Source organism: Phoenix dactylifera, chromosome 1 (genome assembly GCF_009389715.1).
Source record: "Phoenix dactylifera cultivar Barhee BC4 chromosome 1, palm_55x_up_171113_PBpolish2nd_filt_p, whole genome shotgun sequence".
Taxonomy (NCBI): domain Eukaryota; kingdom Viridiplantae; phylum Streptophyta; class Magnoliopsida; order Arecales; family Arecaceae; genus Phoenix; species Phoenix dactylifera.
In genome coordinates, this window is record NC_052392.1 from 9,056,895 (window position 1) to 9,075,486 (window position 18,592).

An 18,592-nucleotide genomic window follows, 5' to 3' on the forward strand; every position below is an offset into this window, starting at 1 on the left:
ACCACCTGACTGTGGCCCTGACCTCTTACTTCCTCTTTCTTCTTCTTCTTTTCTCTCTTTCCTCTTCTTTTCTTCTTCTTTGTTTTTCTATATTGTTTCTCTCTCTTGTCTCTCTTTCTCTCTTTAGGTACACTTAGGGATCTTGGTTTAAGATCCTGTCATTTTTGTTCGGATCCAAGTTGACCCGGGGCTGAAGGCCTGAATACCCCGGTACCCGAGCAGTTGGCCGGCTCATTACCTCGACATTATCAAATTTCTTTAGAATTTGGTCATCATTGACCTTCTTGAGCTACTTAAATTATGTTTGATCTTCATCAGTTTAGTTCACCTTGTTCAGATCGACCTATGCAGTCGGGTACTGCCGCCTGATAAACATTGCCTTTCATCCATCATGATTGGGCCATGAGGTCGTATCCCCAATAATATCTTTTTTTTAAACTTTGTTTGGTTTCTAAGATAATGATAAATTAATAATATTTTAATGATATTAAAACAGGTGAACCTAACTGCCTGAAGTAAAATTTTGAAGTAAGAAGAGGTAAGTAACCTAATGCTTTAAAATGTGTTTTCCAAATTTTTGATAAAATAATAATTAGTTAAATTTGATTATGATATCTATTTTATACTTAGTTAAACGGGTTAGGCATAACAATATTATGATAGAAAATATTTTTAAAATATGTTATATGCTATGTTATAAAAAATAAAAAATGTGACTAGGCAAATTATGAAAAATTTGTTTTATATGTATGTATTCTCAGCATAGATATGATCTGGCTCCGCCAATGAAGAATATTTGTTGGCCCTGTTGACTTGTAATATGAGAAACTGGTTTCGACATTGTACCATTAATGATTAGAATAGTGATATTTAGTATAACACTGATGGTTAATAATAGTAGTGTTTAGTACTTTGTGCATGTTGATTCATCCACTAGATTACGTAACCATAGCCTGTTGTTGCATTTCTGGTATTAGTTTATAAAAATAATAATATATTTCAAAAAAAGATATATGTATTATTCGAGAATTGATTTATTTTTCAATTAATATGTTGCTCTTTAACTTATTCTTTCGCATGCTTAGATCCTACTTTGAGGTGTTATGTTGCTTACTAGGTTTATGTAGCTCATTATTATATTTTATCTATTTTTTTCAGATCTAAATGCATGATTGCTCGAGAGTGTACGTGTACTAGGAGGGCTTCTTGCCCATGACGTTGCCATGAGGGTCATAGTTGCGAGCGAAAAAGGTGTCCCCATGGACACACAACCCGGGTATAGCTGATGAACAAGCTCTAGCTCCACAGTCCACACCATTTGGGTATAGTGCGAGAAGTCTTGGTCCTGCAAATCACCATTTGCTCCATAAGCTTAAATTGATAGGATGATATAGATTTATTTATATATTTTATATTTTCTTACAAGAAGATGTTCTCCCTGTAGTTGGTATTGGAGTAGGACAAAGCACAACCTCTCCTCCTCTGGTTTGCAGAGTTTGCCCACCAAGCAACATACTTGGCTAGCGAAGAGCCCCACCAGAGAGGAGGGATGCCAAGGCTGGCTCGAAGGCGATTGTGGGGTACGGGGAATTGCTGAATTATACTACTCTCTAGCAGTCGCCGTGAGTGACGTGTTCCCTGGAGATGTTGGCTCGAGGTAGGATGAGGGATGAGGAGATGAGGAGGAAGGTTCCTAAGAGTATACAATAGGAGAGGCTTTGGATGGGCATTGAAAGAAAGATTGAAAGAAGAGATGCTAAAAATATTCTAGACTTGAATTTGTGTATGAGATTTGGTTGAGACTTTCTGCTGGCCGTCGTGAGTTATATGTAGGGTTTGAGTTGATCATTCTGATATCCTATGGTACCTGTACGTGCTTAAACAATTTGTGAACTTGAGCGAGCTTTATTATTAGTGATATACCTCGGAACTAATCTTTGTCAATGAGGTAAACTGATCATTCATTCAAAACTTACCATGTGGCCGACCCAAAAGGTGCGTGGAGTCCTTTGCATTGCAAACTTTTCCTCTAGTCGGCAACAACTTGACCGTAATCGCTAGTTGTGTCGTAATATACGTGACATCCAAGCAAATCCCCACGGAAGAAAAGCATGGGTATGATTCATGGGTGAGATACGTTGTTTGTTACCTTATCAACTAGCGTATAGTCCTAAACTATTCGGGTGGGCTCCGGCCCTCGTCTATATATTGTGTTTCTGAAAACGTTGCAGATAAGTTCTCTTTTCACTCTCTTACGCTACCTTTTTGCTCCTCTTAGGCCTCCTATGTTCTGAGAGTTGTATTTGATTTAGACATCGAAAGGTTCCTCATCAGATACACTTTAATGGATGATTTTTTTTATTTTTGCTATTTTAGATTAGAGCCAGTATCGAAGCACCAATCAAAGTTGTCCCTCCACCAACCACCATTCAACATCAACTCATAGACGCTCATATTGGGATCATCACCGGTTGAGTGTAGTGGTCATTGGACCATCATCGTGGAGGCATGCTGTGACTCTATCTAATCTTTTCGATTGAGATGGCGGACAAGCTGGGATTTCCGGCGACCCTATTAACCCGGCGTATATGTCGGGCTGGTTCCGAGTGGCAACAATTAAGAATGTAAGTGATGCGGTAGTAATAGTTGGAGTTAGATAGTTTGACACCGTGGTTCCTATGCAGTTGTCTGCTACATGAGAAGGTATTTCATTCACAGTTAAAATCTTGAAAGCTTCTCTCATCTTGGAAGAGGATTCCTTGAGCGTTATTAAGTGGTTAACCGGTTCAACTTCTTCTTCTTCAAAACTCAGCAGTCATCACTTGAGGTAGAATGAGTGCATCTCTATAGTCTTTCGAAGTAAGATATGCTTTTAGAAAAGCTAACAGTGCAGTGGATTGGATGGTGTCAAATGTTGCTACTCATACCGGATCAGCACTATGGATGTTTGTGATTAATTTTCCTTCTCAATTGTTAGACATTTTATTTTCTGATTCTCATAGATGTATTTACTCTAGATTGGTTTAATAAATTCCATTTTACCACAAAAAAAAAAACAATTTGTGAACTTGGAGAGCAAGTGCAGATTCATTTCATGTGATTAGAACGTGAAACCAAGACAAGTGGGACATGTTAGTGAATGTGGAATTTGGATTAACTTCTATAACATCCTTCAATCATTCAGTGGAGATGGTCGGCAAAATTTTGTTAGTATGGTACAAAGCATTTCTAAGTAAATATAGCAATTTATGATCCGACCAGTCAACTCAATCTACAAGCAACCTGCTTTAAGTAGATCTGGGTTTGACATAAATAGATTTAAATCATTGATGAGGGGCGAAATGGATCGTCCAGCACACAACAAAAGGCCGCTCGATTTTGGCCCAACAAACGCCAACGCCGATCGGTCAAACCCTCGGTCCGGCTCAAAATCATCCCGACCTCGGATTCTGCCAAAAGCTCCATCGACCTCCAATATTCGCCGACTTGCCCCGACCGAGCTCGGGGCGACCGCTTCAATAGCATGCCCCGACCCTCGAGCGCGCTCCACCGAGCACACCTTGGAATCCGGAGAGCTGAGCTATCCTCGACACCCATCTAGCCGACCTCGCCAAATGCATGATGCGACCTCTTAACAAGTTCGGCCTCGCCAACAGTCGCATCCATGTGTGTGCCTACACTCTTGTACGTAGCCGTACATTGCAACGCCACTGCGCCACGCTTCGATAGCTGGCCCTCAACAGTCAAAGGACAACGCCATGACTACTTCGGCCATACCCTGCTATGACTGTCAACACCTTACCGTTTTCAAGAACAGACAGCACCACACGCCACCGGCAGCCTTAGCTGCGCGCCATTCGACTCAGAGACACCCCCTCTCATGATGAGGGTGGACAATGCCTCTGCCACCTGAGCCTCTCCACCAGGACTATAAATAACCCGATCAAGTAACTTCTAAGGAACTTTTTGGCCGGACCAAATTTATCTCACTCTAACTTGATCGTCGGAGAGCCCTCATCGGAAATACCGGTGAGGCTTTGTGCAGGTCCGCCATCGCCGCCGTGCAGGAGGTGGCCCCTGTCTTCTTCCTCCAATCATCGGCGGCTCCCTCGACTCCACCGGTGTGGTCACCCTTAGGCCAAATTTGAACTACAACAACCATCAATAGATCAACTTGTTTAAATATATTTATAAATTTGGTTAGGTTCAAATTTAAACCTTTGATCTGTTTAATAATTAGGTTGTGTTATGGCCCAACTAATTTAATCAATTTAAAACTGCTCAACCTATTTCTGTTCTATTTAACCCAACCCATTTAACCCATTTGATCTATTTAAATTTATTTAACCCATTTAAAACTCATTTAACCTCTTTAACTCGTCTAACTTAACTTGATATGTTTAATAAAAAGGTTATGTGGGCTGGGTTGGATCACCTATTTAATAAGTAAATGGGGTTCTAATCTAAATTTTTGGTCTATTTAATAAATAAATCGAGTTCGGTTTGATGAATTTCTGATATGAGTCGTATCCAAACTAACTCATATCCGATTTGACCTAATCCAATTGCGGCGCCTACGTGAGCAGTGGTTACCTTCCCAGGACTCTAAAGGTTCATCTGAAAAAGCACAGCAGCGATCAGCTCTGCAAAAAGATAGAGGATAAATTTATTATAAAAAGCTTCTGTGTTTGATGCAAAACATTGTTAAAGCATATTTATAACAGAAACCTTATTTATGTTTGCCTCTTGTAAAGTGCAAACATGGGCTTATATCTTATATACGAGGTTTCTTCAACTCAGAAGGATAAAAACTTAAAACGTGCAGAAATGTGCCGGGTAACACAAGGCAAGTGAATGGTGAGACTGCGAGTAGAATACTTATTAAAAAAGTATCATATATAGAAACATTATTGAAGTTCAAAGGGTGTTGACATGCTTTGATATTTGTTTTCAAGACTTATGGACTACAAAAAATGTATGGAAAATAAAAATGGTTTTTTTATGGAAAATTATAAGTTCTTAAAAGAGTTATAAGTTTTCCATGGTTTTCATGCTTGGCCTCCTTCTGAAGAAAGGTTTTCTTGATATGCATTGTCTCATCCATGGCCAGCGTATTAGATCTAAAGAAGTTCCAAGTCATATGACATGACTTGTTGGTATTTAATGATCGATACGGACTAAATTGTAGGGCTAATTTGAACACATTTAAAAAAGAAAAAAGCCCCAATGAGAAACTAATTTCATGACCTTCTTGTTCTCTCTTTGAAGTATATGAGAAAAATTGATGTACATTCATGCATACATTACTATGAGAAAAGTGATATACTTTGGTGCATGCACACATAGTGAGAGACTTAAAAAGCTATAACACGCATATTTTTGGTGCCAACAAGATGTTATTCTTAGATGTTTTACTACACCAGCCAAAGATTTGACTAGACCCATTGATAAGACTATTATCCTCAAAACAGTTAATGGCACAAAAGTAGAAGTGCGACATCAAAGTGGAGATGTTGTAATTCGTAAATTCTTACACTCATGAATGGACACGACAAGCGATGCATGTAAACAGTGCCGGCTCGAACCTTAGGCGACTGAGGCGGTCGCCTAAGGCCCCCGGCCCAGGAAAGGCCCCCACCGAAAGATGCTGCAGCTATACAAACACTCATTTCTTCCATTCTCGTCTTCCCCCCCTTCGTCTTCCACTCTTATCTTTCATCCCTTCTCTTTTTTGGTTTTGGTCTTGGTTTTCCTTCCCTCACATTACTCCTGATCCAGCTGGGCCATCGGGAAGAAAGATAGGGGGATCGGAGATGGACTTCTTGGAGGGTGGAGATTCTTTTAATTTTCTCCTCTCGGTTTCTTCTCTCCTCTTGGGTGGTAGAGAGAGAAAAGGAGCTAGAGGGAGTTGAATGGCTGCTGTGCTGTGATGTTGCAGTTGCTGCTTGGGTACTCACTTGAAGGGGAGACGGTGGGATGGGACTTTTATTTATTGGATGGAGTGAATTTCCCATAATGCCCCTACTTTCTCTTATAGAGAGGTTCAATTTTTTTATTACCTTGACAATGAAGTGCCATGAGATAACCATTTCCTATTCGGCTTTTGCTTGACATGGTAAACACTATTGTCAAGCATTACCTTAGTTAATTAATCAGTTTCATGGCCCTTCTTTTCGAGCAATTACTTTTATTTACTTTCATTTAAAAATTATATTAAATTAAAAAAGTTTTTTACCTATTTTTATTAAATTTATATATCTTTATTGAAATAGTATACTTGATAGCTATCTATTTCTATATCATTTTTTTAAATATTTTATATTTATTAAAAAAAATTATTATTAAAAAAAAAAGCCTCATTCTTTGGATTGAAATAGTATACTTGATAGCTATCTATTTCTATATCATTTTTTTAAATATTTTATATTTATTAAAAAAATTATTATTAAAAAAAAAGGCCTCATTTTTTGGATTTGCCTTAGGCCCCCAAATGTATGGGGCCGCCCCTGCATGTAAATAAGTGTTGACTGTTATTTTTGAAATGAATAGAAACATCTATATATACAATATTTAGTGCCACTCAAATACAATATTTTGAATATAATATTTTTCAATATCAACATTGTAAAAAGAAAAAAAGAAGAAGAAGTATAGAGGAACATATTCAACTCATCACATTTACATTCCTTTGGCCATGCCAGTTCTTCGGCTATTTGTGACTTCAAATAAAGGCAAGCAGAGTGGTCTTTTTTTTATACAGCGACACCTCGTACAAAATGTGTATGAGTGTAGCTAATAAAATTAGAAAAAAAAAATTGATGAAAAAAAAAAGAATAAATGCACCGATGGATTCAAGCCTGCAGATGACCTCTTTTTTTTTTTTTTTTAATGCAATGATTTAGAACATGGATCCGTTATCGTACTATGAGTGGATCCGTTATCGTACTATGCTACAAATGAGTTGAGCTCGGCCCATTTGAGCAACCCAATTCTAGAGTCTAGACCCCGGGCTTAAAACTTCTTTTCGTCAGCTAAACTTTGCCTGAAGACGGAACCGCAGGAATTCCGACGGAGAGAGGTAGGCAATCCTGCTCACGAGCGCTGAGATCTGTGAGAGAGTGAGAGCGGGGAGGAGACCACCGCTGGCCTTTGGAACCAGTGAATCGGCCGACACCGACACAGGAACAAGCTCCCAATGGCGTACGAGATCCCCTTTGATCTGATCCACCGGCTTCAGTCCGGCCTCCGGACGGCGGCCGGCGTCCCGTCGTACAACCCCACGGACCCGGCGCTGCCGCCCCTCGCCTCGATCGATGATGCGGTGGCGGAGCTCGACACGACCCTGCCCCCCTACCTCCGCTGCAAGCGATGCCGCGGCGGCCTCCTCCGTGGTCTCCAGTCCACTCTCTGCATCTACTGCGGCGCCGACCGGGGGAAGGAAGGCTTCTCCTACGAGATTTCCTTCAATTCTACCGTCGGCTGCCGGAAGCTCCTCGAATCCCTTGGTCTCGATGGATCTGTGAGTATTTTTCTTTGATTTGATGCCGGATTTCTCTTTTATTTGGCTATATATGGTTTCTAGGGTTACACACCGAAGAGTTCGTTCTGCTTTTACGAAGAGAAAAAAAAAGGATCTTTTTTATGTTCTTGGAAGTCAATCAAGAATTGAGGATTTGGTCTATAAGTTATTTAGAGTTGATTTTCGTGTAATTTCGGGTGGGACTGCTAAGGGGGATCTGAAATCTTGTTTTGTCCGTCATCAATCTGATGAAAAATCAAGGGAGAATAATTGTTACTCCCAAGGAGAAAGTAGGGGATTATGCAGGGTAGAAAGAAAATAAAAAATGAAGGATGAATGCTCGGTTTCTGCGTGAAAGAATAGCTGGCATAAATAAATTTGCATTCCGCCAAGAAATAATTAGTAACATAAAGTCTAAGATATTCTAAAGGTTTAGTGACCTTTTGGAACCACAACAATCATATTAACTGATCACGGTAGTTCCTGTATGAATTTTTTAGAAAACAAGGAGTGTCTATTGACATAAAACCATATCCCTCCCCCTTGACGAATGCAATAGTGATAATTTGTACAATTCAAGAAGAAGAGATGATAGGTGGTAGAGAATAGGCTTTCATTCAACATAAGGAGTTGACAATGTGGAATAGGAGCAAACAACTTTGTTTACCTGTCAACTAAAGAAAGGAAGAGGAAGAGTTAGTGCAGTGAATGCACATGAGTGCTTTGGCATCTTAAAGACACTAACACGTGCATTGCTTATTGTTCCAACAATGTTTTGGGAATATTTATGTGTATTAAAAGTCGAAGCTTATTAGAGTCTTCCGGTAGACATAACTTAGGAAGCTATGTTTACGACTTTTAAATAGGGATGTAATCTATTGATTATTATTAGGAAACACAGGTGAAAAGGAAATGCTGTAAGTATATGTTGTTATCTAAAAGTCAGTATTGTTCTTGTTCTTGCTCTAAAAAGTTTAAATCATGAGTTTCTTTGATGAATATTTCTATGAGAAACTATGCTTTATTATTTTTCAGGAACCTGTTACTTTGGAAACTGAATCAAGTGATCCTAAGGGCAAGGATACACCAATGGGTGGTTTGGTTTTATCTGATCTTTTGGATTTGGAACTGAAGTGGCCTTTGGATAAGGAGGAAGTTGATAATAGCAGTACAAACAACAAGTCCCCTACCAATGCTTTTGCTTTGAAGTTGTCAGGGGTTGACCTTGATAACTTTTTTTCTGAACCTAAGATAGAGGCAGCTTCTGCTGCTCCTAGCATACCTAATGAACAGATGATGCCAAGCAAGCAAAGCATGAAAACAGAAATTCATGACTTTTCTGGTTCAGATAGTATGTTTGAGAACCTTCGGTCTTCAGACATGAAAGCAAGTTCTTTTAACAATAAAAGTGGTGAATTTGGAGATTCTTTCACAGTTTGGGAGGCCGAGTTTCAAAGTGCTAATTCAAATACTTCTGATTCTGATTCTAAATCAGTCGACCTGTTTCAGGGTTTATCAAATACCAAATTTGTTACTGCACCAAGGCCTGAGGTCACTATCAACTGGCAGACTGATGTACAGAATGAGATATGCAGCAAAGGTAACACAGGAAAATCTACATATGATGCAGGTCAACCTTCCTCAAGTAATACTTGGATTCCAGATGATTTTTGGCCTATGAAAACTGGGGAAGTAAGTAAATCTGATCAGTTCAAGAGCAAAGATGAAACTAATATTGATGAACTGAATAATAACTCAAATTATATGCCAGACCATGAGGTTCAAGATGATCTATGGCCTCCAAGCAGCACAAAGGAATCTGATAATACTAAAAGCATAAATGATAATGATGACTCTATTGATGATTGGCAAGATTTTACCGGCTGGGGCAAGGCACAGGAAAGTTCATCAAATTTGGGGATACAAACTGAGCCCAAATTGTCTGAGCTACCATCAGAAACAAAGTCAGTGGATCTATTGTCTCCAAGCAGCACAAAGGAGTCTGGCAATTCTAAAAACTTGGACGGTAAGAATGATCTCTTTGATGATTGGCAAGGCTTTACTAGCTTGGGTTTGTCAACTTCAGGGTCACAAGCTAGGGCCACATTGGTTGAGCATCCTTCAGAAACAAAGTCAGCAGATTTATGGTTTACAAGCAGTACAAGGGAGTCTGACAATAATGAAAACCTGGATGGTAATGATGACTCATTTGATGACTGGCAAGACTTTACTACCACAGGTGAAGCAGTGGGAAGTTTATCGAATTTAAGAGCACAAACTGGGGCCACGTTGTTTGAGCATTCCTCAGAAACAAATTCATTGGATCTCGGGCCTATGAGCAGCACCAAGGAGTCTGACAAGACTGAAAACATGGATGGTAATGATAACTTGTTTGATGATTGGCAGGGTTTTGCTAGCTCAGGTAATGCACAGGGAAGTTTATCAAACTCAGGGGCACAAACTGGGGCAACATTGTTGGATCATCCATCAGAAACAAAGTCTGTGGACCTACAGTCTACAAAAGAATCTGACAAAACTAAAGCCGTAAATGGTAATGATGACCCACTTGATGATGGGCAAGGTCTGATCAGCTTGGGTGAAACAACGGGGAGTTTATTGAGTTCAAGGGCACAAACTGGGGATACATTACATGCATATCCTTCGAATACTAGGTTAGCGGATCTACAAGGTATGGAATTTGGCAGCTTCTTGCATTCATACTCCTTTTCTCAAACACCTGGCAGTCAAAATGTTTCTAGTGAGGGGAACAATATGCCGTTAGATGTTTCAATCTCTAACAGGTACATGATGAATATTCATTCTGGTTATTGCTTATAAAATTAATTTTTCTGTAATGTTAGTGTTGAAGAAGTTTCCAAAAGAAAGTCCTAGCTTAGCTATTCATCGATATTCAGCTAATGCACGCCGGTTAGTGAGGTACTGTTGAAAAAAAGATAGAATGACTCAATAATTTTATTTAACAAAGGCATATACATTACATTGGAAGTATCTTTAGGTGGTGCACATTTTGATTATTATGTTCTCTGCATATATAAAGTAGAGACTCTGTAGTTGATTGTCATATGCATACATGTTGATCTTTATGTTTTCGACTTGTATAACGTAAAGACTCTATAGTGCTCTATCCAATTTCAATTTCTTTTAGGAAATTAATATGATTACTAGTTGAAAAGTTCACTAATATAAAGATGCGCTGAACAATTAAGTGTTCTCACTAGATATAATGAGGTCTATGCTTGAATTTTGTTATATGAAAAACATGCACGTTGGAGAACAATGACCACCAAACACCTATAAAGAACAGTCGCTACAAAATATACTGTTTTGTGTATCAGTGTACATGCTGTTATGTAGTGTGTTTTATGTAATTGGTACATGCTGTTATCTAGTGTATTTTGTGTAATTGGTACATGCTGTTATGTAATGTATTTTATGTAATTGGGTCCCATTTAATGGGGTTTTTTGGACCTACTTTATTTGATGTAGCTGTCCATAAGTGGCAGGGAACATAGCTAGTGCACTAATGTCAGGTCACAACTTTAGCTGGTCGACCTAGAAGGGTGAACGCTCCTTTCCCTTTTGTCTTTTCTCTCTCTCATTTCTCTGTCCTCCGTATTTTTTCCTTTTAAATTTAAATCACCTTCCTTGGAATATTTTCTTTCTTGTACTCTTGTTAATAATCCCTTAAGGCTTCCTTTTTTTAGCAGATTTTCTGGCATGAACAAATGTAACTGGTCCTATGTAATATTAGGGTCCAATTCATCAAGATTGTGCAAGGACAGAGTTTTTACATTTTTGCACTTAATTATATATGAGCATGCTGTTAAAATTATATCAATAAAATGAAACAATAATAGTCATATTTGATAATATCTAAAGAGAAGCAACTTTTAAGTTATTGGGAATTGGATATTTTCACAACTGTCATATCTAAATAACTACTAGAGTCCCTTTTTTTATTACTTGACTCTTTGGAGTGAAACCATTTAAAGAAATTTTAGATATGCCTATATGGGATATCTTTTTCTTAAACATTAAAAGTTTTAACATGCCATATTATTATCAATGGCAACCAGAACAACTGCTCCATTATTCAGGGTAGCACTTAAGCAACTACCTGCATCATCTTGAGCCCAAGAAGCCACCTAGTTGTTTAGTCGTGCGTAGATAAAATATCGTATTACCATTTCATAAGTTACACTAACCTGCAATTATGGCACTTTTATACGAACATTTAAACTATTAACTGTTAGCCTAAAAGTTATTGTTCCTATGATTCATTATTTGTTTAATAATATACAAGCTAGTTAAGTTTATAATATCTTGTTTGTTTAATATATATAAGCTAGTTAAGTTTGTTTTTATGTATATATATTTGCAGCAATAAAATCAATTGTGAAAATAAGAAGATACTAGAGGAATGACTACAAATTCTTTAAGAGTGGTAAGGAAAAATAGGAGACCAATATGGAAAGGGGCAACAAAAAAGTTTACAAGCCAGTCATCCACATCAATCATGCTCCAAACAACAATGACTTGTGGCATTTACTTTCTACTTCTTTTTCTATCCTTTTGTACTTCCCACCAAACTGTATGATGTATCGGGAGTCATCAATAATATTGTTATTCCTGGTTTCACCAAACGTTGCTGATACTCTTGTTATTATTGCAGTTATCTTCCATTTATTTTTATATATTAGGTATGTCTGCTTTGGTCAGTAACGAGTAGTCTTCTTTTATCATTGGATTTTCTCTGTACTTCGTATCTAAGGGTAGTATCAGGTTTTGGGTATGTGTCATGCTGGCTTATCTTCACCTCTGTTTCTATCTTTTGCAAAGTAAGACTACAAATTTAGAGGAGGGTTTGAAATTGTCCCTTATATTGTTTTAATAAATTGGGGCTGCATAAATTATTGTTCTTTTATCACTGCTCGGCCTGCAGGATGAGTGCAATGCATGAGACATTTGGTGTGGATTCCCATTCTTCTGTGCAAGGGGCCACTGATATTAATAAGAATTCTACTGCTGCTTTAACTCCAGAATCTGCCAATTTCAAAGTTGAGGAACTGTTATCTCAGATGCATGACCTCTCTTTCATGCTTGAGGACAACCTTTCAATTCCCGAGAAGACTGAGAGATCTGACTCCAATTCCTGATCTCAAATTCGGTTCCTGTTAAGGTGTACTATAATTTTGATGGCCTGGTATGTAACAAAATCCTATCTTTTCAAGTGTTCTAGTAGGTAAGAATTCTGAGAAGATTGCCAGTAAGACGAAAGGAATTGCTGCATTTTTGTCATGGCGCCAAGCACACGCATAGCTCAAATCAGTGTGCTTGCCTGTTTGGATGTTTACCCACCGCGTGGGACCTGGGTCTTGATTACCTTTTACCATCGACACTTTTGATGGGTTGGAAAGTCTGCTTGGCTGTCTCGATCACACTGTAGCTGACATTGAAACTTTTCACGGGATCCAGGTGAGGAACAGGAATATTTGCTTTCAGTAACAAGATGCACTGCCTGTTGGAGCTGTGCACTGTCCTGTGTGCTTGGAAGCGCAATGGCAGCGGACTTCCACGGGCAGACCTGTGATCATGATATTCTTTGAATTAATAGACATCCTTTACATTGTTTACAGTTTATGTTTTCTCTGGATAATTCGCAAGCAGGTGATTTATTTGCTAACCTTTTAATCATAATTTGTATATGATTTGTTGAGGCAATGGTAAATTTGCTCTATTGTGACCTAAGTGTCACTAATTCAAAACATAGGAACGGGTAAGACTGCTTACATTTGACCATCCCCTCCCCTAACCCGGCATGAGCCTCATACATTATGAAGCTTTTTTTTTTTTTTTTCTTTTTATCATTTGTTCATGAAATGTCTTAGTAACACGTGTTCTTGATGTTATTTGATGTTGTCCTTAATGTTTTTATTGCATGCTCTGCAAATTTAGTTGTTTTGTATTACATTCATGTTCAAGTAGTGTCTTTTTCCCCTGAAGTTTATGTATTTTTAGGCCTCTCCCTCCATTCAAAATCTCATCCTGTGCAAAATATGAATTCTGCGCTTGAAACCATGGGCAGCAGCTGTGCTGTTGCGTGGCCCGTTCAATCTGGTTAATTTGTTGGTCTCAAGCCAAGATTGATACGAAATCTTCAAATGCCGTGTTTTGCTCTTAAAGTTGTTTTTCTCTTGAAACCTTCATCTGGATGTCAAGATAGCCTAAAACATTCACCGAGACACCATCAAAAGCCAAGGAGATAATTCTTGATGTTATGTAGAAGATTGGATGTTAGTCTTGATATCAAATATAAGAGGATCCAACCAATTCAGAGCTTGGATTAAAGACAAATGAGCTTGTTAGAAGCCTTGAATTGGTTCTGGAAAAAAAAAATTAGAAAAAAGGAGCAATGGTTCGGGGATGGTTTCTGTCAGATCTTAACCACTCGACAAATGGTCTCATGATCCAGGCGTCTAATATTTTTGAACGTTTTTGCTTCCAGAAAGGTCTCTGATTAGATAATGGATTTGGTAGCGGTGTCGGGATGGATAAGAAAATGCCAGATCTCTCTGTACAGATTAATGCTTCTGTGGAGGAGTAAATTTTCTATCATTGGAAGTTGTGGTTTTTATGTTTATAAATTTGAAGATTTTTTGAATGTATATTTTTCTAAATATCGAATTTTGTATAAATATCCTTCAAAAATTCATATTTGCATGTATACCCTCGTAAAACTCTATTATTATACAAATGCTCGTAATATAACGGTTGTTCTAACGTTATTAAGAAAAATCATATTTATATTAATTAAAAATAAAATAAAATTTTAAAATTATGCTATTGTTTTTAATTTTTTTTTTGCTATTAAAATCGTGATCTATTTGCATGTCTACTCATTAAGAATATTTTAGTTATTTTAATTTGAAAATATTAATTTTTTAATGTCGTTAAATAGCATAGGTATATGTGCAAAAATAAAAACAGAAAAAAAGATAGAATAGCAAAATAAGTGTTTGATAAGGGTATATATGTAAATATAAATTTTGAAAGAATATTTATGCAAAATTTGATATTTAGAAGAATATTTATGTAAAAAAATTCTAAATATAATCATTCTAAATGGTTCGCTCATGGAGTTTCCATTGGAGAGCACTCACGGTTTAGGCGAGTAGAGAGACACGATGTAGTCCGTTGAAATGGCCATACCCCACATTCGGACACGCAAGCTCCTTTCTCTTTCAAGATGGAGACGGTGGCGAGATGACCGTGGATTGATCTGGTTGTGTGATGTATTCATTAACCATCAAAACTAGTAAGTCTCGTTAGAGGCGTGGACAAGTCGGATCCGACTCTAGGCTCTGGTCCCGTTAATGTGCGTACGATATTATGCGGAGACGTTTGGAACGTTCCGACCCACTCCGCCACCACGTTTGACGTGCCTTGAACGCGACCTGACCATAAAGCCGGGGTCTCCGAGATAAACGTGGTATCCATCATCGCGGAAGATCACGCTCGAGCCTACCTGTTTGCTGGATAAGGCCCTATTTGGAGGAGCTGTGGACAGTAGAGATGTTGGAAGTAGAGCTGTTATAAAAAGCTATTTGCTGTTTGGTAACTACATTTGTAAAGTGCTGTGGCACTTTAACATATGTTTGGTAAACAAACTGAGAAAGTACTTTTGTATAACAAAATTACAATAAAAGACATTGTATATTATTATACAATAGAACATAATAAAACATAACATATTTTAATACATAAATATACGATATAGTATAATATTATTGTAATATAAATATTATTATTATAATATAGCATAATAGTAAATAATTATTAGAGTAAATTAATTTTTGATAATATAACATAATATTAAATTATTTAACATAACATATTAATGTATTATGATATAATGTAATATATATTATATTTATAGTATAATACAATAATAAAGGTATAAAATATTATAATTATTAGTATAAATTAATTTTTCATAATATAACATAATATTAAATTATTTAAAATAACATATTAATGTATTTTGATGTAATGTAATATAATATAATATTTATAGTATAATACAATAATAAAGGTATAAAATATTATAATTATTAGTAAAAATTAATTTTTCATAATATAACATAATATTAAATTATTTAAAATAACATAATAATGTATTATGATATAACGTATTATGATATTATATTTATAGTATAATACAACAATAAAGGTATAAAATATTATTATTACTAGTAAAAATTAATTTTCTATAATATAACATTATATTAAATTATTTAAAATAACATATTAATGTATTATGATGTAATATAATATAATATAATATAATATTTATAGTATAATACAATAATAAAGGTATAAAATATTATAATTATTAGTATAAATTAATTTTTCATAATATAACATTATATTAAATTATTTAAAATAACATATTAATGTATTATGATATAACATATTATGATATTATATTTATAGTATAATACAATAATAAAGGTATAAAATATTATAATTATTAGTAAAATTAATTTTTCATAATATAAAATTATATTAAATTATTTAATATAACATATTAATGTATTATGATATAACATATTATGATATTATATTTATAGTATAATACAATAATAAAGATATAAAATATTATAATTATTAGTATAAATTAATTTTTCATAATATAAAATTATATTAAATTATTTAATATAACATATTAATGTATTATGATATAACATATTATGATATTATATTTATAGTATAATACAATAATAAAGATATAAAATATTATAATTATTAGTATAAATTAATTTTTCATAATATAACATAATATTAAATTATTTAACATAACATATTAATGTATTATGATATAATGTATTATAATATTATATTTATAGTATAATACAATGATAAAAGTATAAAAATAATATAATTATTAGTATAAATTAATTTTTCATAATATAACATAATATTAAATTATTTAAAATAACATATTAATGTATTATGATGTAATGTAATATAATATTATATTTATAGTATAATACAATAATAAAGGTATAAAATATTTTAATTATTAGTGTAAATTAATTTTTTATCTTCCGAATGACTATTTATCTTTCTAACAATTTTTCTTGCGGAAGGGGGTCTGATGGCTAGGGTTCTTGGCTCCAGTAGATTTTAGGTTTATAAAGGGACAAACTATGTAATTATTACATTTTAATATGGACATTTTTGTCAAAAATACAGCTATTCAACAAAGCTGAAAACAACATTTTTGGAAAGCTCCAAATTGGAGCTTCCCTCCAAAAGCTGTTTTCAGCTTTCCGTAAAAGCTGAAATAGCTTTTTGGAAATTTTACCAAACACCATTTTTCATCTAAAAGTACTTTTAGAGGGCCAAAAAGTACCCTCCAAAAGCTCTCCCAAACAAGACCTAAAAATTGTACGGTGGCAGCATAATTTATATATATATATAGAATGGGTTTTCTATTTTATTATATATATATTTTTAAAGTATGAAATTTATATGGATATATTTTCAAAATTGATATTTGTATATATACTTTTATAAAACATTTTTTTCCATATATACTTTTTTTTCTTCTTACATATAAACCCATACCATTTAACGCCGTTAAAAAAATTAATGGTTTAAGATTAAAAATAACTTAAACACTCTTAATAGGTAGACATACAATAAAAAATATTTATAAGGGTATACATACAAATAGCAACTTTACGAGGATAATTATGTAATTTCATATAATTAGAAGAGTTTACATGCAAAAAATTCTAATTTTATTTTTGCCTATTTCAACTTGTTTTAACAATCAGATTTTAGTCTAGTGATTAATTTTTAATATTTTCTGCAAAAATATTGCTCAAAAAAAAGATTGATTCAATAATTAGATAACAAAAAGAGTTATGAAAGTTCGGTCACTAAACATAAGATTATTCTACTTTATTCTTATTCATTTATAACAACCATAATATCTTATTTCATTAAAACATAGCCTGTAATATTTATTATTATAGATGCATATATGAAGGCATGTATTAGAATATAGAAAAAGATTAGAATTTCTGAAGGGCACACGATGGATTGCATTGATCAAGTTTTTTTGCTACTGCTGTATTTATGAGTGGAAAAACATCATGAATCATCCCCAAGCAAAATTGTTGAAGGACTTCAGAATCCTTCAAACTTATTAACAACTTTATTGGACATATAATAGAAGGCTACCTCTTACGTTGTGTATCTTAAGTCACTTTTTTTTTGGAACCTCGATTTTTTTTTTAAAAAAAATCTAGGGTATAGGGCCCATCTTGTCATAGCATTTTTAAATGATAAATGTTGCAAATCTCATACACGAAACGATAAATATTGCAAATCTCTTACAACACTTTTCTTTAAATAATTCATAAAGCTAAAGACAGAATCTAACTATCTTCATGTAAAAAATAATACAATGAAGGGCGAACTTTGATAGAAATGAGAGGGATTCAAATTCCAGCAACGAGAACTCTGACGAACAAAAGAGAGGGAGAAGAGCTGCCTATGGTGGAGAAGAAAGTCGAGGAAATGGTTTTGATTCCGAATGGAGGAGTAAAAGAGATAGATCAAGAGAGATCAAATTTTTTTTTTAAAGAAGGTAGAGATATTAGTTTCCAGCGAGATCCGTAAATTTATTACACGTTTCAAGGGTAAAAAGATAATTTCATAATTTTAGTTAATTTTTAATTTAAATAAATGTGATTTTGGCTAATCATGTCAGCTGAATCACTATATCAAAGATATTCATACAAAGATAGATATTTTGTGAGGGCATGTATGTAAATATCAATTTGGGAGGGTATTCATACATATTCCAATATTTAGGAGGATATTTATTCAAAAATCCAAGAAATTTTTTTTGTATGCATTTACTCATTAAGGGTATTTTTATTATTTTAATTTTAAACTACTAACTTCTTAACGATGTTAAATGGCACGGGTACATATGTGCAAAAAAAAAGAGAGAAGGGTATACATACAAAACAAGTG

The 18,592-nt window shown here is 34.9% G+C and overlaps 1 protein-coding gene across 2 annotated transcripts; it reads left to right on the top strand.

Annotated features, from left to right (window-relative positions):
* The first annotated feature begins 7,002 nt into the window (after positions 1-7,002).
* Positions 7,003-13,339, top strand: LOC103718400 (dentin sialophosphoprotein-like). 2 transcript variants are annotated; one of them, XM_008807203.4, is made up of 3 exons: positions 7,003-7,519; positions 8,555-10,320; positions 11,922-12,183. In XM_008807203.4, the coding sequence occupies exons 1-3, from the start codon at positions 7,196-7,198 to the stop codon at positions 11,962-11,964; spliced, it is 2,133 nt and encodes a 710-aa protein (XP_008805425.2). In that variant the 5' UTR covers positions 7,003-7,195; the 3' UTR covers positions 11,965-12,183. The 2 variants fall into 2 exon arrangements, with proteins under 2 accessions (XP_008805425.2, XP_008805424.2); XM_008807202.4 differs by lacking the exon at positions 11,922-12,183 and adding an exon at positions 12,483-13,339 and having other exon boundaries at positions 7,005-7,519.
* Positions 13,340-18,592: the final 5,253 nt, after the last annotated feature.